The sequence below is a fragment of the Rhinopithecus roxellana genome, chromosome 14, assembly GCF_007565055.1.
Source record: "Rhinopithecus roxellana isolate Shanxi Qingling chromosome 14, ASM756505v1, whole genome shotgun sequence".
NCBI lineage: Eukaryota > Metazoa > Chordata > Mammalia > Primates > Cercopithecidae > Rhinopithecus > Rhinopithecus roxellana.
This window is the reverse complement of record NC_044562.1, coordinates 103,322,652-103,345,372: the sequence shown is the minus strand read 5'-3', so window position 1 is coordinate 103,345,372 and position 22,721 is coordinate 103,322,652. Positions and strand designations below refer to the sequence as shown.

The following is a 22,721-nucleotide window of genomic DNA, read 5'->3' as shown; positions in this document are numbered from 1 at the left end:
AGATTGTCACTGTTTCTGTGCTCAAACAAGAAACCGAACCTTCCTGAGGTGGGTGGATTGGTGGGTGAGTTGCTGCTTTTCGCCCCCTCTTCTCCCCCCTTCTGCTTGTCGCTGTGGCTCTCAGCAGCAGGGATTTATTTATTTATGTTTGCAGTTTAAAAGGTGGGGGTGGGGGCGCTGAGGACACGTAGGACCTGCTCACAAAGCACCAGCTCAGGTGTTGTGTGCTTTTGTATTAGCTGGAAAAGACAGACTCTGGAACTTTTACAGGGCGAGAAGAGGCCACCGGCTCGCGCTTTGTATACTTTGCACTTGAAATCGTTACATTCAACTGAATATTTGGCTCATTCAGATCCGAAAAGTCTCCTAGCATCGTCGAATTCCCTCCTCCGCCCCTCCGCTCTACATGGGGGAAGGGGGGGAAGGTAGGAAATGTTTAGTAAATTGCACATCTTTGAATCTTCCTAAAGCAGTGGTCACAAAGCTTAAAGGTGACACAACAGTGCTCACGTAAACCAACACACATTCCCCACCCCCCAAGCCAACAATAAAATCATCCCCTTCAATTTGCCATGATCGTCGCTACCAGGAGCCAGGTGATTATCCTAATTAATGTCTATCTAATTAAATTACTGTCAGCAGTTAACCAATGGCAGGAGCCGTTTCATCGGCTGCACAAGCAGCAAGATCAAAAGTGAGCCTTTTCTGATTGCTGCATAGTGTCAATTGGCCAATCTCTTCTCCCAGGGAAAAAAAAAGTAAATCAAACCTTTGAGAAGCATTTGCTGGTTGAAGTGCTTTCTGTCTAGTGAGGGGGTCTGTGGATTTCTAGTTTATGATAAATAGGACTTTAAAAACCAGGGACGGGAGGGCGAGTGTTCAGGTTCTAGAGCTATGCAGCTGGAGCACTGCCTTTCTCCTTCTATCATGCTCTCCAAGAAATTTCTCAATGTGAGCAGCAGCTACCCACATTCAGGCGGATCCGAGCTTGTCTTGCACGATCATCCCATTATCTCGACCACTGACAACCTGGAGAGAAGTTCACCTTTGAAAAAAATTACCAGGGGGATGACGAATCAGTCAGATACAGACAATTTTCCTGACTCCAAGGACTCACCAGGGGACGTCCAGAGAAGTAAACTCTCTCCTGTCTTGGACGGGGTCTCTGAGCTTCGTCACAGTTTCGATGGCTCTGCTGCAGATCGCTACCTCCTCTCTCAGTCCAGCCAGCCACAGTCTGCGGCCACTGCTCCCAGTGCCATGTTCCCGTACCCCGGCCAGCACGGACCGGCGCACCCCGCCTTCTCCATCGGCAGCCCCAGCCGCTACATGGCCCACCACCCGGTCATCACCAACGGAGCCTACAACAGCCTCCTGTCCAACTCCTCGCCGCAGGGATACCCCACGGCCGGCTACCCCTACCCACAGCAATACGGCCACTCCTACCAAGGAGCTCCGTTCTACCAGTTCTCCTCCACCCAGCCGGGGCTGGTGCCCGGCAAAGCACAGGTGTACCTGTGCAACAGGCCTCTTTGGCTGAAATTTCACCGGCACCAAACGGAGATGATCATCACCAAACAGGGAAGGTAATACTACATTTTTGGCTGCCGCTGCTCCAGGCGCAGCCGGGGACAAGTGCACCTAGGTTGTGACTGCCGCGGCAGCGACGATTTGGGGTCGGGAGCGGAGTGGAAGGCGACCTAGAGTTGGCTGGTTTTGGAAAGGGGGAAAGTGGAAGGGATAACCGCCACGGTGATGTTGGTTGGGGGGGGGGACCCCGTTCTAGGTACGTGGTTGGAGAGCCAGTCAGTGGCCAGAGGAAGGCAAGAAAAAGGAAGAGCCCCGGCCAGCGGCTGGGCGATGGGAGGGACGCATCAACACTGGCCTGCACGGACAGGTGGAGACGCAGGTCGCCAGCCTCTCTCTCCACCTGGGCAGTGATACCTGCCGCCTTCCCACTCCAGCTCACCCGCCGCTCTCCCTGATTTGGGTTGCACTTCTTTTCTTCTCCCACCACCCTTTTTCTAACCCATCAAATATTCGTCCCTATTTGCTGCAAGAACAAGTTTTGCTTTGCTATCTGGCGCCCCGCTTCTTGCATTTAATCTTTAACATTTATGTTTCTTTTTTCCTTGTTTTCTCCCCCCACCCCTTAATTTAAATAGGCGCATGTTTCCTTTTTTAAGTTTTAACATTTCTGGTCTCGATCCCACGGCTCATTACAATATTTTTGTGGATGTGATTTTGGCGGATCCCAATCACTGGAGGTTTCAAGGAGGCAAATGGGTTCCTTGCGGCAAAGCGGACACCAATGTGCAAGGCAAGTCCTTCCAATTAACACATTTTCTTGACACTTATTTAGGTGAGAATGATTAATTAAAGCCTTTGTGGACTGGCTCGAGCGACTTTTAAAACGATCGGCCAATGACTTCTAAAAGGAAACGAGGGGGACAGGGGGACAGACTGAGCTGCGAGAAGGGGGAGGATTATGCAAAAGCTATTTTAATCACCCCCAGTTAATAGGAAGAAAGAACGGCCTAAAAAGGCCCCAGCTAATGGGCTTCACGGTAGAGTAAGGTGTGTGTGTGTGTGTGTGTGTGTGTGTGTGTGTGTGTGTGTGTCCTACGTGGTGAGGAGCTGGGACTGGGCAGTGCCAGGGGCATATGTAAACAACGTATTTATTTCTCTAGGAAATCGGGTCTATATGCATCCGGATTCCCCCAACACTGGGGCTCACTGGATGCGCCAAGAAATCTCTTTTGGAAAATTAAAACTTACGAACAACAAAGGAGCTTCAAATAACAATGGGCAGGTCAGTGGCTCAAGCGCTCGTGTTCTCTCTCACCCCTTTCTCCCTGACATCCAGTTCGTCAGTGCAAAGCAGTATATGGAACTGGATACACGTTTCTTTGCTTCATTAAAAAGACTTAAAAATTGTATTTCCACCCTCCAAATTTATGTTAAATTTATGAAGTTGTTCTCATTGACAACACCCTCGTCGGCCCAATTTTGGAGTGCCCGACCTTCCCAAGTACTAATACTGATTGATTTTGAGAAGAAACCCCACAAGATCTGCAGGTTGTGGAAATCTTTGTTCCTCCTTACAGGAGGACTAGGAGAAGGGCCCTGAGGATCGGGCGGTCGGCTTCCCCCTTTTCTCCGGTGCCCCGGCTTATCTTCGCTCCCAGAGGTGCGAAGGCCGGTCTGCCCCAGCCAGTCAGCCGCCAGCCAGGCGAGTCTCGCGGTCAGTTAGCCTGGGAGGCTGGCTGCAGGCTGCCTCCGCCAGTCCGGGCGCGCAGCCGGGCGCACACAGCCACGCGCACAGCGACCGCGTTAACACGCCACCCGGCGCTCCCCTTTCTTTCCGCCGGACAGATGGTGGTTTTACAGTCCTTGCACAAGTACCAGCCCCGCCTGCATGTGGTGGAAGTGAACGAGGACGGCACGGAGGACACCAGCCAGCCCGGCCGCGTGCAGACATTCACTTTCCCTGAGACTCAGTTCATTGCCGTCACCGCCTACCAGAACACGGATGTAAGGAGACCTAGGGGCTGGGCGCGAGGCGGGCGGCACAGACCTCTCTCCCACCCTCTCACATCCTCCCGCCATGCAGGTCTAGGGTACTAGCAGCGCTAACATCAGCAACAGCTGGCTCCGCTGTGCGTTTTAAGGCCTAGGGCTAGGGGCCTGCCCACGGCACCTTTCCTAAACACCAAGCCGGTGGGAAAATGCTTTCTATTTGTTTTCGTCGCGGGTTACCCAGGCCACCTTTGAGGTGGCCAGGATTTCTAAAGACTCTTCTTTTGGGAGTTTTAATTTGGGATTCGAACTAGAACAGATTAAAATCTACTTTTTTATTTTTTTTAAGTCTCTCTTTCCCTTAGAAAACAAGCAGATTTCCCCGTGCATTTTATTCTTGGCAAGCTTTGGCATCTAAAAAAAAATTTCTCTCTCTCTCTCTTTTTTTTCCATCTCAGAACTGATGGCTGAAATGAACAAACATCACTGTTCTGGGAGATCAAAAGAACATACACATTCATATATGTGAAAACTACAATAAATCAAATTACTAAGGGCTATGGATTGAGCTTTCTAGCACTGGAACCTCTTCCGATTTTGCAAGTTTGCAAAAACTGATTTTAGTGGCTGATTTGACTACTAGGAGTGATAGGGGTTTTTGTGTTTGTCTTTTTTTTTTTTTTTTTTTTTTTTTACTTAAATGATAATATCAGAAATTAAAACATGCTTTTTAATCCAACCTGATTTTAAGATGCAACTTGTGGTTTCTCAGGTTGTGAGTCAGAAGCGACAAACGTTTTAAAATATAAAATACTTAAAATAGTCAACATTTAGTGATGAATTCAAGTTCTCCTTAAAGATTTTTGTCTGAATAAGTACACTGTGTGTAACAAGCATTTTAAAAATGTGATTTTGAACCAATTTAGAAAAAAACAGGGTAGCTAACTGAAAGCAGTCCTTTAGTTATAGGTATCGTTAATTTAAACATGTTCCTCATAACTTTCATGATACTTCCTTTCCACTCAATCCCTCAAATTTTTCAGTTAGGAAAACCTTGCTATTTAATAAGTTGTAGGCCTTAAGCCCCTGTAAAAGTGGCAGATGATATATTCTCAAACACCCAGTCTTCATGTAAAAAAGGTGAGATAACATTCATTTTGTTCTTTGCCAGATTACACAACTGAAAATAGATCACAACCCCTTTGCAAAAGGATTTCGGGATAATTATGACACGTAAGTAATTTTGTATCTTCCTTTTCAAATAATTGTGGAATTGGGCTTTAGGTCAAAGGTGGATTATTATGTACAAGGATTTTGAAAGCTGGAATGTGTGAAGACAAGGTTGTTTTAGAGGGTTTCCCTTTCTTCTCCTCCTTCTTCTTTTTTTTTTTTTTTTTTTTTTTTTTGGTCGTTGTTGTTGTTGGCTCCCCTTCTCTCTGGTGACCTTGTGGCTTGGTACTTGTGTGGTTTTTGGTCAGAGGTTTCCTCCACCTAATTTTAGCTTTCCTGTGGATTACAAAGTTGTTGGCGGGCCTCTGGAGCTGGCTGGCTGGCTGGGGAGGCTGCCCTGGTTCCCGGATGCGAGTACTGTATGTGGCGCTGCAGATGCTCAGCTCAGATTGTCTATGTCTGAAACGGGCGATTCTGCCTAAAAGTGCATGTGGCTCCTCTGGCAGTTGTTACCAGTCTCCTTAGCATATGTGACTTTTATTTACCTATTTCCAAGTTTTGTGTAATAGCATTTCCTGTGCAAGTTTACCATGGACTGAATACAAATGTGCACCCATCACAGGCGAGTTCGTGAGCAGAACCGCTGTTACGGTCATTTTAGGCTTTTGGAAAGATTCAGACGGTGTTGCTGTGTATTATTGATAAACTTCAAAAGAAAAATATTTTCCTCTTCCTTTTGTATCTAGGTGTGTTTTAATTAAACATGCTGGTGCCCTTTTCTTTAGGCCTCCCTTACCTCCCTCTTTTCTATCAAAAGGCTGTTCTTTGGGGGCAACAGTAGGTGTAAACTGAATGCTTTCTGGGCTTGTTCTGCAATTCTCACTCAGGGTCCATAGTGCCTAAGAGTTCAGATAGTGTTAGAAATCTAAATCTGGATTGTGGGGTTCCCCCATGTTTTCTGACCATAAAAGGAAAGGGTACATACATCTTAATTTCATGGCTTACATTGAGCGCCGGAGTGAGAGCTAAAAAGTTGAAGCTGCCTTTGACTAGCATAGATTAAGTGTGTGAAGAAAGGGACAAGTGACTACCTCTATTCCATCTCCAAGCAGATACCAACTATCCCTCCTGATATTTTCTAATAATTTAAAAGAGAGTCATTGATATTACTGCCTATAACCACTATATATATTCTTCAAAAGTACTCCAAAGGAAGCAAGTCTCATCAATATGATTCCCCAGAATAAAAACTTGGCTACTCTATTCCTCACAATCTAAAAAGGTGTGCCCAGCACAGTGGAAAGTGTGTGGCCCAAGAGACTAGAGATGTTGGAGGAGAGTCCTGTAGATTTTGAGATTTTAATTCTGTTGTGAACATCTGTTCAAAAGCATTTTATTTTGCACAAATCAATTCAGCAATCCCAAGTGGGTGGGACCTGGATGGGCATCTAAACTGTATCTTTTGCAGACTGTTTTTTTCTTTTTAAAATATTGTGGTGATAAACAGAGAAGATAGTTGCACCTTGCTAGTTATGTTCCCTTCCTGCCTCCCTCTACTTCTCTTATTTGAAACTGGAATTCAATTTCAGGAGGGAAATTTTGTGCACTAAACAGAATGGACCTGAGCAGCCACAGCAAAACTCTCACATGCCCCTCCTCCTCTGGCTGCCTTCTGTTGGAAAAGCCACTCCTCTTTGATGTTAAATGAATTTAAATTTTTCGTAAAAACTTCTTTACTTCTACAAAAAAAAAAAAAAAAAAAAAAAAAAAAAAAAAAAAAAAACACCTGATATCTTTAGGGGATAGGGAAGAGTTGAGTGGTTTATGACACTCTTCCTTTCCCCTTTTATGTTGGTTACTTGGGCATGGCTCAATTTTGGAGAAAGAGGGAGAAGTATAAGGGTTCATGGGGTACTAGGAGCTTGCTTGGCCACTCACCAGGGAATCTCCTCCCTGAAGGATTAAGGTCTGACAAGACTGAGGTTCTCCTTCAAAACAGTCTGTTGACTAAAGATTAAAACATTTATGTGTGAGCTAAATAAAAAGGGAGGCATGTGTGCATGTGTATGAGAAAACACTTCTACCAATCTTCATCCAACCCTTGCTTTCCTCTCAATTCTAATGGGATTTTCTAGGCCCAGGGCCTAAAGTTAATCTTTGATTATTTTATCTAAGGTAATTCCCAACAACACAATCACTGTCCTTGGTTGGGCAAGTTATTTAACGTCCTTTTGCCTCAATTTCCTCATCGGTAAAGTGGGATAATAAAAGTTACCTAGCTGGCAGTGCCTGGCATATAGTCAAGCTCCGCAAAGGTTAGCTATTATTAGTGGTCCACTGCACGGAGTAGGCTGCTAAGTGCACAGTAGGTTTGCACCGTAGGTTTGCCCCGAAGTTTCTGCCGTAATGCACCAAAAGCTAGGAAAAGCAGGTCAGAGTAAAGAACACCTTTTCTTTTAAGAGAATATTTCTGATTGATGACTACTGTTTCTGAGTAGTAATTCTTGTTTGTATTAGTAGAGGTGGGAGTGAAAGTTTCACACAGGGGAAACAATAGACACTAAGTACCTTGGAGGCTTCCAGCACCAAACCTCGGGTTCTAGAACAAGGGTGAAGATCAGTCTTTGATGATTCTGCGTGCGCGGCTTTTCCCTAGTGGTTTCTGAAACAATCTAGAAAAAGGAGAGAAATGACCTGAACAATCAAATGGACATAGGTCTTAAAAGGGTGGAGGAGTGAGTACCTTGCTTAGAAATTTCACCCAGAAACTCTGACCGCAGAGGAAAGGCCCAATGGGCAAAGAGCATCTTAGTCCCTAGGTCAGTCTGCCTCAATGTGCACACAAATGTTGGAGAAGTGGGATGAAAGCCCTTGCTTGTGCCCCTCTCTCAGTACCCCAGTATACTTGACCAGAGAGAGGAAGAGAAGAGGGAAGTCGTTCCCTTGATGGTCTGCATCTTGCTCAGGTCCCTGCATAGGCATATTGGCTCCTTCATAATACCATGATTTATTTTGGGAATGATAGAGGTCTGCGGCCTCTTGTATTCTCCAGGAAATTCTGGACTGCAAGTTTGTAGATGGAGGGTGTGGGGGTGGGCGAAAAGTGGAGGTGGCCTTCCCTTCTGCCCCCACCCCCACCCCAAGGGACCTCCGCGCCACCCCTCGGCTCTCTCTCTCTCTCTCTCCCTACCCCGCAGGATCTACACCGGCTGTGACATGGACCGCCTGACCCCCTCGCCCAACGACTCGCCGCGCTCGCAGATCGTGCCCGGGGCCCGCTACGCCATGGCCGGCTCTTTCCTGCAGGACCAGTTCGTGAGCAACTACGCCAAGGCCCGCTTCCACCCGGGCGCGGGCGCGGGCCCCGGGCCGGGTACGGACCGCAGCGTGCCACACACCAACGGGCTGCTGTCGCCGCAGCAGGCCGAGGACCCGGGCGCGCCCTCGCCGCAGCGCTGGTTTGTGACGCCGGCCAACAACCGGCTGGACTTCGCGGCCTCGGCCTACGACACGGCCACGGACTTCGCGGGCAACGCGGCCACGCTGCTCTCCTACGCGGCGGCAGGCGTGAAGGCGCTGCCATTGCAGGCTGCAGGCTGCACTGGCCGCCCGCTTGGCTACTACGCCGACCCGTCGGGCTGGGGCGCCCGCAGCCCCCCGCAGTACTGCGGCACCAAGTCGGGCTCCGTGCTGCCCTGCTGGCCCAACAGCGCTGCGGCCGCCGCGCGCATGGCCGGCGCCAACCCCTACCTGGGCGAGGAGGCCGAGGGCCTGGCCGCCGAGCGCTCGCCGCTGCCGCCCGGCGCCGCCGAGGACGCCAAGCCCAAGGACCTGTCCGATTCCAGCTGGATCGAGACGCCCTCCTCGATCAAGTCCATCGACTCGAGCGACTCGGGGATTTACGAGCAGGCCAAGCGGAGGCGGATCTCGCCGGCCGACACGCCCGTGTCCGAGAGCTCGTCTCCGCTCAAGAGCGAGGTGCTGGCCCAGCGGGACTGCGAGAAGAACTGCGCCAAGGACATTAGCGGCTACTATGGCTTCTACTCGCACAGCTAGGCCGCCCCTGCCTGCCCCGGCCCCGCCGCGGCCCGGACCCCCAGCCAGACCCTCACAGCTCTTCCCCAGCTCCGCCACCCCACACTCCTCCTTGCGCACCCCCTCATTTTATTTGACCCTCGATGGCCGTCTGCAGCGAATAAGTGCAGGTCTCCGAGCGTGATTTTAACCTTTTTTTGCACAGCAGTCTCTGCAATTAGCGCACCGACCTTCAACTTTGCTGTAAACCTTTTGGTTTTCCTACTTAGTCTCCTTCTGTGGAGTTATCCTTCTACAATCCTCTTCCCCCTCGTCTTTCTCTTACCTCCTACTTCTCTTTCTTGTAATGAAACTCTTCACCTTTAGGAGACCTGGGCAGTCCTGTCAGGCAGCAGCGATTCCGACCCGCCAAGTCTCGGCCTCCACATTAACCATAGGATGTTGACTCTAGAACCTGGACCCACCCAGCGCGTCCTTTCTTATCCCCGAGTGGATGGATGGATGGATGGATGGTAGGGATGTTAATAATTTTAGTGGAACAAAGCCTGTGAAATGATTGTACATAGTGTTAATTTATTGTAACGAATGGCTAGTTTTTATTCTCGTCAAGGCACAAAACCAGTTCATGCTTAACCTTTATTTCCTTTTCTTTCTTTGCTTTTCTTTCTCTCCTCTCTCATACTTTCTCTTCTCTCTCTCTTTTAATTTTCTTGTGAGATAATATTCTAAGAGGCTCTAGAAACATGAAATACTCGATAGTGATGGGTTTCCCACTTCTCCTCAATCCGTTGCATGAAATAATTACTATGTGCCCTAATGCACACAAATAGCTAAGGAGAATCCACCCAAACACCTTTAAAGGATAGGTGTCTGTTCATAGCCAAGTCGATTAAGTGGCATGATGCCTGCAAAGCAAAGTCAACTGGAGTTGTATGTTCCCCCCCCCTTCCTTCTAAATAGAATAGCTCGACATCAGCAATATTATTTTGCCTTATTTGTTTTTCCCCAAAGTGCCAAATCCATTACTGGTCTGTGCAGGTGCCAAATATGCTGACAAACTGTTTCTGAATATCTTTCAGTACCCCCTCCACCTTTATATGCTGTAAATCTTTGTAATGAATACTCTATTAATGATATAGATGACTGAATTGTTGGTAACTATAGTGTAGTCTAGTGAAGATGAATTGTGTGAGTTGTATATTTTACTGCATTTTAGTTTTGAAAATGACTTCCCCAACACCTAGAAACAGCTGAAATTTGACTTCCTTGGGAGAACACTAGCATTAATGCAAGTAAGACTGATCTTCCCCTAAGTCTTGTTATATTTGATAAGGAGCATTAATCCCCCTGGAAATAGATTAGTAGGATTTCTAATGTTGTGTAGCAAACCTATACTTTTTTGTATTTAAAAATTAATGTGAAATATGCATCATACACAATATTCAATCTAGATTCCAGTCCATGGGGGGATTTTTTCCTAATAGGAATTCAGGGTCTAAACGTGTGTATATTTTGGCTCTTCTGTAAATCTAATGTTGTGATTTTTATATTTGTTTCGTTTTGTCTGTGAACTGAATAATTTATACAAGAACACACTCCATTGAGAAACGTTTTGTTTTTTGCTCGTTTGTATCGTCTGTGTATAACAAGTAAAATAAACCTGGTAAAAACACTAACTATGGTGTTTGAAAGCAGTTTACAGTTTGAAAATAATTTAATTATTATAGGCGATGATATTTAAGGGTTAAGGAAGACTAGCCCGTCCCCACTCCAATATGGGCAGCCTGTTTAATGGAAGCCACCTCCCATTCCCCCCTTAAATTTGTTTTATAGTGCTTCCAGGAACTACTTTTTTCTTCTTATTTATAATTATTTGGCTACCTATGAGCCAAATTTCACTTTTCTGTGCTCATTTTCTTTTTTCAGGAAAACATATGCACTTTTCTCATCATATTTATCTGATTCTCTCTGAAGTTGGAAGTAATGCGAACAGGAAAAGGAGGTTCTTTAAATAAGGAGTTAAGAATTTCTTTAAATTTCACAGAGTAAGGCGGGAGGCGTTGGCTGAAAGTAGGGTGTAATTTAAATGCATGTCAAAATAGGATGTTGACCGCAGATTTAGTAAATTCTGGTTGTACATACGAGGCCTTGGAGGTGAGTGGCGAATCTGTAAACGCAGACACAGAACAGCCTACGTTTCTCGAGTGGATGGTTTCCGAAGATTGGGCAGGGGTAGGGAGGCGAAAGACCCGTAGAACAAACTCGCAAAAGGGCCGTTTTTTAAGCACTGAGCTTAGAACTGCTTCTGGGAGGTATCTGGGGTGGGGGTAGGGGCACTGCTCTGTCCCTTCTGTAGTGGAATCTTATGCCAGTCCTATCCAGGCCAGATCCACACCTGGGGAACAAATGCAGAAATGTGAAATTCCAACCTGGAGGGCGCTGCATCTTAGTGGAGCCCGCAGAACTGTTTACCTCGTGGAGAAGAGACTTTTGTACTTTTGTCTCCAAAGAAAGGTGATCCAGGCAAGAGGCGGAAAATGGTTAGCCATTCTTCTTAGTCTGGGCCAGCCTCAGGTTACAGGACTAAATTTACCTTTACCTAGACATTGTTCTGTGTCCTCTCTGCAGTTTGACGGATGTAGAGGCCTCAAATTTCTAATTAAAATGAAAATTCGTGGGAGGATAAAACTAACTTGCCTTCCCTGGACAATTCCACCACTAGACGGCGTTCCGTGGAGTTTTGTCTGCCACATAGAAAAGCGAGGACTGAATTTCCTTTGTGTTTCTTTTCCCTCCTCACATCTAAGAACTAAGTAAGAGGACAAAAGTACAAGACACGGTGCATGTGTGGCGACTGAAGTGGAGCAGTGCATTCGTGTCATCACCCACCGCACCCCGGCTGCGCTCCTCCGACCCCGCCGCCCACTCCTGCCGAGGAGGAGGAGCACGTGCGGTCGGTGGGGCGCAGGGCCGGGGAGCCAGGGGGGTGCCGGGGCTCGAGGCCGCGGGGCCGCGGGGGCCGCCCTCTGCTCTCCGCCCAGGCCGGGTGGCAGGAGCGCCGGAGCGCGGGAGCCCAGGATCCCGGAAACCCGGCGCTGCCCGGCCCTGCCCGCCGCCCTCGGGACAGTCACCGTGAGCAAAAGAGTCGGTGTCATGTGCGTAAACGAAGCTCTTAGGAGCCGAGGATAGATTTCACAGGAACGTAGTGCCTTGTTCTGAAAGACGCGCTTTGGTTGATATTAGGAAGTATTTTTAAAAAATTGGGGAGGTCGTTTCCCTTGCAGCTCCGCCACCATCTGCTGTGTGGACTGAGTCAGCGTGAGGTAAATTTGCAGCTTCGCGCTCCTCTCGGAGGCATTGTGATTTCTTGTCCCTTTAAAACATGATCATTTCTCCTCGCTTCCAAAAAGTCTTGGGTGTCTGGTGAAATGGCACTGTCAGTGCGTCTGAGAGGCTGCTGCTGTTCCAAGGAAATCAAAGTCTAGATTTGGGAGGCCCTTTGGGAATCAAAGTTCGCGTCCCCTGTTAGAGTTGACTTTTCTCTCCTGAGACAGCCTGAGAGGAACGACGATTCCTTTCCGTAAACCCAGATTTCCTCAGTTTTTAACAGTGTATTTTCAAAAAGAGGAAGAAAGAAGACTAGCTTGCGGCTAGCACTGTATTCTGGCTCGTGCCTTCCCGCCACTCGCAATCCGCGCCATCTTAACTAATTTTCAATGTCCTTCGGGGCTGAGCGTCCCGGCGGCGGGTGCTGCTCGGGCTAGGAGATGCTGCGGCCTGGGTTCTCAACCTTCTGGTTGGACGCCGCCCGTCCGGGTAGACAGAGGCGGGAACAAAGCGCGCTGCGGCGGCGGGAGGCAGGCTGGTCTTGCCCCCACAGGCGAGGTTGCAGCTTGGCCCTGGTGCACCCGAGCCCAGAGCAGCGGGGACGGGGGTCCAGGGAGCTCGCCAGGGTGCGGGGTGGCTCCTGAGGCCTGGGCCGGGGCTTTCCTGCTTTGCCGTCGGGCGGGCAGCGGCGCCCGGGGCTGTCCCAGTCAGAGATCCAGGTCAGAGGTCCAGGCCGAGAAGCAGGCTGTGGGGAGCGATTGGAAGGAAATCCAGGCCCAACTCAGGCCGCGGGTCTCAGCCGGGGTCCAGGCAGTTCTCTGAGTACCCCCGACCGCAGCATCGGTTGAGAAGGGCCGCGGCCTGGGCCCTGGCCTAAGCGCGCAGCCTCTGTCCGCTGCTCTTTCAGAGCCAGGCCTGGCAGCCGAATAGGATTTAGGGCGTGGACTTCTGTTTCGGACTACCAGAAACTTACTTAACAGTTTGTTTCAAAAATCAGGTTGTTTCTATCTTTTTAGGACCGACATACATCACTGGAGCTTTTAAATTGTAGCAATTTAGGGTCTATAGATAACTTTCTGAACCTCTTATCCCCTGCAGTTAACATTTTCATATAAATATCACTGCTACAACTCTTTGTGACCCACCTTTTTTGGGGGTGATATTGAGTATTTGTATTTTTAGCACTGAAGCTTTAAAGGATGCTCTGCTTTCTGCTTAAGATGCAGGTTTGGAACAAAAGCTTCGTTGAACAGAGACCGTTTCTATTCCCAGAGTTTAAAATGCTTCATAGGTATTTGGACAACATATGTGTTCATGAGTGATTTTTATAAGATGTTCAGCCTGTCCTATCTGGTGCAGCACCTTTTGTGTGTGTATTTGAGTTACTTTGTCATATAGGCATTTTGGCCATGAGACGAGGGAAAAAACGTAGAACCCATGCTCTTGTATGAAAACAAACCTATGTAGACTCCCGTGAAAGAAACAGCAACAATTATTATTTTTAGACAAATGTACTTATGAAGTAGTCAGCAACTTTAAAGGTAGTGATCAATTTTAAACATATTTAATTGACCCTGGTATGTTGGTGATTGCTTGGCTAATTTTGATGTTTAAAAGAGTAATATTTTAGCCTAATATCAGTAAAATCAGTTTTTTAAAAAGTAACTGATACTTTTTAAGGAAGTTGAATGTATGTGATTTATTGAAGTTATAGTCTGAGTGCAACAAGATTAACTTTTGGACAGTCGGGTTTTCTTTTACCAGAACAAAATAAGAGTCTCTCAGAGAAGGCGAGGCAAAATTTTACGCATTGCGTTATATTTGGTTTAATTCAGTTGCTCTGAGATTTGTGTGTTTTCCTGGTTCCCGTCCTCAGTTTGTATGTTAGGTTGCCACACACATTAAAAAATATATTCACTTGAAAGAAAACCCCATTGCTTTCACAATAAAGTAAACTTGATGGTGTACAAGTCACTGGTCTCATCTGAGCTGATTATATCTTCCTTGCGTGTATTTTACACCCACAGTATGGTTTGCAGTGGTGTTCAAGGCATGGTGTGAAAAATTTGATTTGAATAGTTCTATTAAAGCAATGAAAAAAAAACACATGGCTTAATAGACCTTCTAGTGATAGCTCCCCCTCTTACTATGCTAACTCTGAAATAAATATGTAATCTAGTATTAGGAACATGGCGTTTAGAAGACCCTTGCTGGTAATATTTAATTTAATAAACATACTAACTGTGACATTATTAATGCAATGAGGCTTGTACTATAAGCTGATTCTTACAGGTTGTTTGACCTATTACTTATCACTAGATTCCTTATAAACATATCCTGCAATTTAGAACTTGAATTGTGTATTAAAATTATTTTGAATTCAAATCCTTAAAAATAATCAGCATGACAGGGCACTCATTTTATATACAAAGTATTTGTACTTGGGTACCCTGGCATGCCTTTTATGAGAAGGAAGAGGGAATTTAGGAGGGGAGGGTGTCTCTAGGGATATGTGTCTGGTTGTTTTAGTCAATATAGTTATTTTGTTCCAACACTAGTAGAAAAAAGAAAGAATATAACATTAAATTTTGGAGCAAGAGTTGACTCTATATTTTGATGGTTACTAAGTTTTAAGAAATGGCAAATTAATTAAACTTTCTGGTTGACAAAGAAAGCAAATCGTGCTTATATTAGGTTAGGTGCTTATATTAGGTTTCTTTAGGTTTAGATTTCATACATGTCTTCATGTTAGCAAAAGGGTACTGTGTGGGAAAAGGCCTTTACAATACAGTCTTATCTTATTTCAGGTGTCTAAAAAAAGAAAAAAGCCAACAATGTTGTTCTCAAACCACAGGGTCTTCCTAGCTCACATTTAAACTTTCAAGATGTATTTGTCATTTATTTTGCCATTCCTAGTATGAGAGGGAAGGCATTTTTCAATCTTAGGAAAATTCAGAAGCAATTTTTTGGTTCTCAGTTAATTCAGTTTCATCTTAAAAGTTCAAATTTAGCAAAGCACATGTTCCCTTGTTCATGCCAAGTGTGATAAAAACTAGTCGAAAAATAAAACCATTGCAAACAAGTAGAGCACTGCATTTCACTGCACACTATACAGGCCACATCATTTCTAGGACTGATGTCACTGCCTGCTGGGTTGCCATTTGTGGGCACACGTAAGTCTGCCTTTGAAGGCTAATAGAAGACATTAGTACTTCAGATACATATGTGTGTTTGAATCATGCATGTGTTTTAAATATCCTCTTTGAGTTGTGATATGCACACCCGTGAACGTTCAAACATTTGCCATCTTTTATCAACAAAAGGTTATTCTTTGTAGAACTCCAGAATGTTGTTATTTTCTCCCTGTGCACTAGGAGATAATACTTTCTTTTTATCTAAAATATGAATTTGCAAAATCACTTTACCCCTTTGTAATGTAGTCAAATTATAGGCTATTTTGTGGAGTTACAACTACTTAAATTAGTTTAATCTTTGTATTGACAATATTAAGCTGTCACATATGTTTTTTTAGTTCAACATCCTTGACCTTAATGAATAAAATACACATGCATGTTATGCAGATTCAGGTTAGGCCATAACAATCAATACGGACATTTTACGAGAACTTTTCAGTTGTCATATAGTTTTCTATTATTTTGAATGGCTTGCTCAATTGAGAATTTACTGAAGGCCAAAGTATTGCTCCTAATTAAATATGTTTCAAAAGGTGGCTAGTACTTTTATAACCTAATGTGTTTTTGAATTGCAAAATTATAATGTCAGAGATAATTTTTACCAAATAATAGCAACGTTTACTACTTAGCACCTTTCTTTGAGAAAATAGAAACTATAATGAGGACTTATCCTTTCACAGTTTACTTACCATTTAACGCTATATATTTTGTTCAAATAAAACCTTTTTTTTTTCTACCTCTGCCTTAATTTGCTATTTGTTAAAATGACTGTGTTCTTAATAATTCTTAGAGTTCACTCACCTTTGGGATTCACTCTTTTAATTTATGCTTTCATTCTGCTTTGTTCCTGTGGAGAAAGGCAAGGAAACATACTAACTTCCTTCTCAACAAATTTGTTCTTTCCTCCTCCAACTCTGCTCTCTCTGACACTCATTTTGCCCTTGTTGACTCTCTTGCCAACAACTTTTTTTTGTAACCTACTCTTTTTATTTTCTCACGCTACCACCCTGAACCCGAATCTTTATAAAATCTATGCTTGATTCATCAGTTTGTTTATTTCAGGTCAGAACTTTTCTATTTTCCCCAAAAGCAATTGGGGAAAAAAGCAATGTTTTTGGGACAAACATTGGGTATAATATGTTTTCCTGTTTCACCTCCCCACATTATTATACTTTTTTCCTATGAACTTCTATAATTACTTCATCTCTTGATAGTCAGTTCTCCATTATCTTGTTTCTTCTTTGTATTTGTGAAATGACAACTTGATATTTTTGTCTCTTATTGGTATTTCTGTTCTCTTCTTTACACATAACATTCTTAGCTATGTGAGGCACTGCATTTATCCCTGCTCTCTTTTGTTGTACTTAGGACCCATATTTCAATACTTTCTTTGATCCTTTTCAATTCAGCTTTCTCATTTGCACGGACCTTACAATCTTTCTTACTAAGTTCACCAGTGTCCTCTTAATGAAATGTAATGGCCTTATTACAGGCTAATCTGTATTCTCTTAGCTATTTAAAATCATAATTAGCCCTTTGGGTGATTGAGAGTCACAGATTCTGCAACTCCTTCACTTTTCCCTTCCTTCTTCCAGCTTTTCTTTCATGGTTCTCACTTTTTGCTCGCTCATTCATTCATTCATTTATTTTACAGGTTTCCATAGCATTTGCTTTTCACAGGGTATGTCCTCATATGGCTCTCCTAAGAAAACTTGCTAGACATGTGACATGTGATATGGAAGAATAAGGTGGAGGAAAGAAGATCTGCTAATGTTTTTCTTAATAGTCTTTTCAACCCATTTTCTAACAGCCTTCCCCTACTCCATGGTTTCTTATTTCTTGTAGCCTAATGCATTTTAATTGACATTCTGGATTGTCCTTCCTTGAACCATCTGATACCAATTCACTTTCTCTTTACTCTTCACCTAAGTTTATCATGATAAAGACGAAGAGGAATTTTTTAAAAAGCTTAGTTTTCTTAGTTAATATTAATTTAACCCCTTGAGAAGATTGCAATATGAAGTGTACATGCCACTATTAAATAGGAAGGGTTTCTACAATTATCTGCACTGTATCTTATTAAGTAAATACATCACTATCAGCCCTTTCTCAACATAGCCACAAAAAAATAAGGTACAAAACCTAAGAGATTCAGGCCTTGCAGATCATGAGAAACAGTTTTACTTGCATTACCACTTCTTTAGGAAACTCTGTTCCTGAGTTTAAACTTTAACACACATTTTATTTCAAATTCTTTTTGCTTTAGGGTCATATGTCAAAATATAAATTGTGTGTGTGAGTGTGTGTGGTGTGTGTGTATAGCAGCCTGATGAGTCTGGAGAATAAGAACATAAAATCAAGAAAAGCAAATAGGGGATTTTTGACACTCCTTGCATTTTGCTGCTCTAGGTGCTGTCATGACTGCGTGCTCTTTGAGGATCTCCTGTGGAGTCCGAAGTGCTCTTTTAATAATCTCATATTTGTGTAAATAAGTATCTACTTCCTAACATTAGGATCAAGAGTCTTTAAATTTATTATTACTTACTTTGCACATAGTATAATTTGCATTTGAGTAAGAAGTTGGTAAAAATGCCATGTCAAAAAAGTGTTTATATAACTGAAAATTTGTAATTGGTGTCATGGAAATTTAGTATGTAAGATACCATATTAAATTAGTTTTTGAAAATACAGATTTCAAAGAAACTTGATTCCTATGGTACAGTAGAAAACTACGGGCACAAGTAAGAGGCTTTTTTTTTTTTTATGATTTCCACTATCCTCATTTGTAAAATGAAATTATAATTAATCTTTCAAATACCTTCCAGACTTAAACGCCGTGGGTTTTGTGGACTTCTGACTGCCTATGCAGTTTGAGTTCAAATGTTCTGAGCTAGGGTAGAACTACCTCTAGAGCAGTGGCTTTCAAAATTTTTAAACTGGGACTCACAGTAATAAACGTACATACATGCCCACAAACAAAAGTTTCACAAAATAATGTTTACCCTGTGTCACATTTGATGTACTCTGATATTTTTTTCTTTTGTGTTTAATTTCCCTGAAAAGAAAATTCTGGTTATGACCTAGTAAATTTATTTCATGATTTTCTAATATATAGAGACTTGAAGTTTGAAAAACATTGCCATAATGATACTGTTAATTTAACTGGCCTAGAATGTTCTGTTGCCTTGTAGGTCTCTACACACACATTTTGATATTGCATTTCTAGAATGGTAAACTATACATGTTAGCAACCATGGGAATCACTTTTTATGTAATAACACACTTGAGTGTATGGCATACAGTGTGATTGGGAGTAAAGATGGAGAAACTGTTCTTTACAATATTCCATGATGATCTGCAGGGATTTTTTGCTTGTTTTTTAAAATCATTAAGGCATTTCTCTTTAAGATTGCTTTATTTTATTTAGGACTTTATCTTATCTTTATGTTTCTTTTTTTCGCATTTCATATTTTTCTTCTCTTTCTCTCTCTCCCTGCCCCCACCATGCGCGCGCGCACACACACACACACACACACACTTCCTCCAAACATACTGATTTATTGAAAATCAAGGTGACTTCTGGTCTTGGAGATAAGCAGGCCCACACTTGTTGGTGTGGTTCTTTGCATGAACTGCCTCCTTCCCTTTCCTGACACTAAGGCACAGCTGAGTGGAGGGAAGACGATAGCAGTGACTTCTCCTATCCTCTAGGTCATTGGCTTCACATTAGAAGCACCAGGGGAGTTTTAAAAATTATCATTCCCAGATTCACACCCCATCCCAAATAAATCAGGATGTGAATATCTTGTGTTGAAATACACGTATCTGTATTTTTTAAAGATTCTTAAGTGATTCCAGTGTGCTACAAAGTCTGCGATGCAAAGTCTGGGAGACACTCTAGGTTTTTTGTTTGTTTTTATAATGAAACAGTAGTGTGTGTGTGTGTGTGTGTGTGTGTGTGTTTAAAGTTTAACAGCTATTAATAGTGGCATAGTACCCTGTAGGTAGTTTTTCAATACTCACCCTCCTTCTAACCCCTCCCCTCAAGTGGGCCCCTGTGTCTATTGTTCCCCTTCTTCTATCCATGTGTACTCAATGTTTACTTCCCAGTTATTAGTGGAAACATGTGATATTTGATTTTCTGTTCCTGCATTAATTTGCTTAGGATAATTGCGTCCAGCTGCATCCATGTTGTGCAATGGACATTATTTTTTTTAATGGCTGTATAGAATCTCATGATGTGTATGTACTGCATTTACTTTATCCAGTCTACCATTGGTGGGTATATAGGTTGATTCCATGTCTTTGCTAATATGAATGGTGCTGTGATGAACATACAAATACATGTGTCTTTTTGGTAGACGATTTATATTCCTTTGGTTGTATACCCAGTAGTGGGATTGCTGGGTTGAATAGTAGTTCTGTTTTAAGTTCCTTGAGAAATCTCCAAATTGATTTCCACAGTGGCTGAACTAATTTACATTCCCACCAGCAGCGTATGAGTTTTTCTCTGTAACCTTGCCAACAGGTTATTTTCTGACTTTTTAATGATAGCCGTCCTGACTGGCGTGAGATGGTATCTCATTGTGGTTTTGATTTGCATTTCTCTAATAATTTGTCATGCTGAGCATTTTTTAATATGCTTGTTGGCTACTTGTATGTCTTCTTTTGAGAAGTGTCTGTTCATGTCCTTTGCTCATTTTTTAATGGGGTTGTTTGCTTTTTGTTGTTGAGTTTTGTTTAAATTTCTTATAGATTTTGGATATTAGAATTTTGTCAGATGAATAGTTTGCAAATATTTTCACCCATTCTGTAGGTTGTTTGTTTACTGTGTTGATAGTTTATTTTGCTGTGCAGGAGCTCTTTAGTTTCATTAGGTCCCATTTGTGTATTTTTGGTTTTGTTGCATTTGCTTTTGGAGACGTTGTCATGAACTCTTTGCTAAGGTCTATGTCCAGAATGGTATTTCCTAGGTTTTCTTCTAGGGTTGTTGTAATTTTAGGTCTTACATTGAAGTTTTTAAACTGTATTGAGTTGGTTTTTGTATATGGTATAAGAAAGGGTCCAGCTTCAATCTTCTGCATATGGCTAGCTAGTTATCCCAGCACCATTTATTGAACAGGGAGTCCTTTCTGCGCTGCTCGTTATTGTCGACTTTGTCAAATATCAGATGGCTGTAGGTGTGCAGCTTTATTTTTGGGTTCTGTAACCTGTACCATTGGTTTATGTGTCTGTTTTTGTATTAGTACCCTGCTGTTTTGGCTACTGTAGCCTTGTAGTATAGTTTGAAGTCAGGTAGCCTGATGCCTCTGGCTTTATTCTTTTTGCTTAGGATTGCACTGGCTTTGGGGGCTTTTTTTGGTTCCATATGAATTTTAGAATATTTTTTTCTAATTCTGTGAAAAAATGATGTTGGTAGTTTGATAGAAGTAGCATGGTCACCTTTTAGAACTGGCAGTTTATCTCCTTGACTATAAGAGAAAAGTGACCTGAAGTACATTGTCTTCTCACTTTCTGTATAAAAGAAGCATTTGCACTCTTCTTCCAGTTCATCATGATAAAACATGATGATTACTGCTGTATCTGGAAACTCTGCAATCATCCATAAAGTAGCCTTTATCTAGATAGACTGAAATTGGAAGGTTGTCTGTAAGTAATGTGTGTTTGACATCTGATGTCATTCTTAAAAGAATAAATGCCAGAGCATCAAGAATGGTCCCAATCCATGGAACAATACAGAATTCTAATGGTGGGAAGTCTGTATAAGCAATGCCATCCATATACCATATTTTAATTCTGTTACAGAGGGATTACCTCTAAATATGTCAGATGGAAAAATTTCTTCCTCTCAATATAGGCCAGATACAAGCAGCTTACTTACTCACATAGCTTCATAGTCCATGGCAGCCTCCCAAGCCATTCATTTTTAAGTAGTTGCATCTATTTGAGTCATGATGTGAACATTACCCAGCAAACTGAGTCACAAATTAATTTACATATTTGAGAAGTTGTTGTATTCGGTATATTGCAATAGAAATATCATAGAAGCTTTGTATTCTTGTTTCATTCAGATTCATAATTCACTAAAGTATGAAAAGTTATTATTGCTATTATTATCCCTAGGAATAAGTGAATATTAATTGATTGCATTTGTGTTTTACGTGATATTTATATGTGGGAACATTATACCATAACTAGAAGATAGAATGCAATGAGAAACATAATTGTAGAATATGAAAATTCACCAGCTGTAAGATTCAAAATGGTTAAAATTCAAAAAGGTAAAAGGAAAATGCTTGGTTAAATATACTGGGATTTTCTAAGCTTACAGTATTAGAAACGCCATATAGTTTTTGTTATGTACAAATAATTCAGCTTATACAATCTTTAGAAAGCTTTGGGTTCTGGTATTTAAAAACAAAAGGGAACCAACCAGAAGAAAAGTTAAAGTTATTGATTCTACTTAGTTTTTATACTACATAGTACCCACCTCTCTAAATGCAATATTTCACGTAAGCTGGAATTAAGTATTTATTAATGTTCAAGAAACTAGGCAGTCATATGATCGTGGCTTATTATAGCTTACTCCTAAATTTAGAAGTGTTCCCAGATTGAAAAATGGTAAAAGGATTAGAGAACAAATGCACAGTTTGTAGTTTATTCCTTGTTTTAGATTTAATATATTTTTTGAAACTAGATTTTATTTTCCTAATCATACCGTATTGAACCTTTTAAGAGAATAAAATAAGATTGTGTTAGAATTTTTTGAGATCCCCAAGTTTTATTTGTATAATTATGCTTCTTTTGTTTGTTCAATTGACATACTTTCTATAAATGACATGTCAAAGTTTTATTATTTAGGCATTTCCTGTTTCTGAATTATCTGTGTACATTACTTCTCACTTGTCTCCATCTGCGAAGCTTTTGGTTACTTTTACTTCTTATTTTTACTAGACAACAAAAAGATAAGTGTATGGTAAAAATGAAATCTGTGTATCAGTAAATGCAATTTGGCAAGAAGGAGGATACACATATTTCTAAAATGAAATCTTTGGACTAATACATTTTATTTATTCTTGCTTTTTTGCTGGTTTGAACTATAATTAAACAAAAAGGTCCTAGTTTATTTATTTGCAAACTTCAAGCAACATTACAATAGTTCATTTCATAGAAATCCTAGTGAACATGTACTTACCAAGGTGAACTAAGATAGGAATACCTGAACAAAAGCTCAGGACTTCTCTGCTGTTAGTTCAATAGACCTCCAAGCTGATATCTGACCATTCCTCTTTTTTCCTGTGGCTTGCCAGTTGAGAGAAGAGCAATAATGGACAGTGTTACACTCCCATTTCATGTTTTTGTGTAGGGTTATTGTGGTTTAGATTAATTTCCTTTCTCTCTTTCTACCTCCTTTGCTCTCACAACTTTGAGAAATGCAAGTAGCTTCCCTTCATAGAAAGATTTGGGATCCTTTAC

The 22,721-nt window shown here is 42.4% G+C and overlaps 1 protein-coding gene across 2 annotated transcripts; it reads left to right on the top strand.

The window, feature by feature from the left end:
• Nucleotides 1-650: 650 nt before the first annotated feature.
• Nucleotides 651-13,298, top strand: TBR1 (T-box brain transcription factor 1). Of its 2 annotated transcripts, XM_030916487.1 has the most exons (7): nucleotides 781-1,586; nucleotides 2,166-2,320; nucleotides 2,691-2,812; nucleotides 3,376-3,534; nucleotides 4,691-4,752; nucleotides 7,887-8,758; nucleotides 12,965-13,298. In XM_030916487.1, the coding sequence occupies exons 1-6, from the start codon at nucleotides 895-897 to the stop codon at nucleotides 8,743-8,745; spliced, it is 2,049 nt and encodes a 682-aa protein (XP_030772347.1). In that variant the 5' UTR covers nucleotides 781-894; the 3' UTR covers nucleotides 8,746-8,758; nucleotides 12,965-13,298. The 2 variants fall into 2 exon arrangements, with proteins under 2 accessions (XP_010366303.1, XP_030772347.1); XM_010368001.2 differs by lacking the exon at nucleotides 12,965-13,298 and having other exon boundaries at nucleotides 651-1,586; nucleotides 7,887-10,400.
• The last annotated feature ends 9,423 nt before the right edge of the window (nucleotides 13,299-22,721 follow it).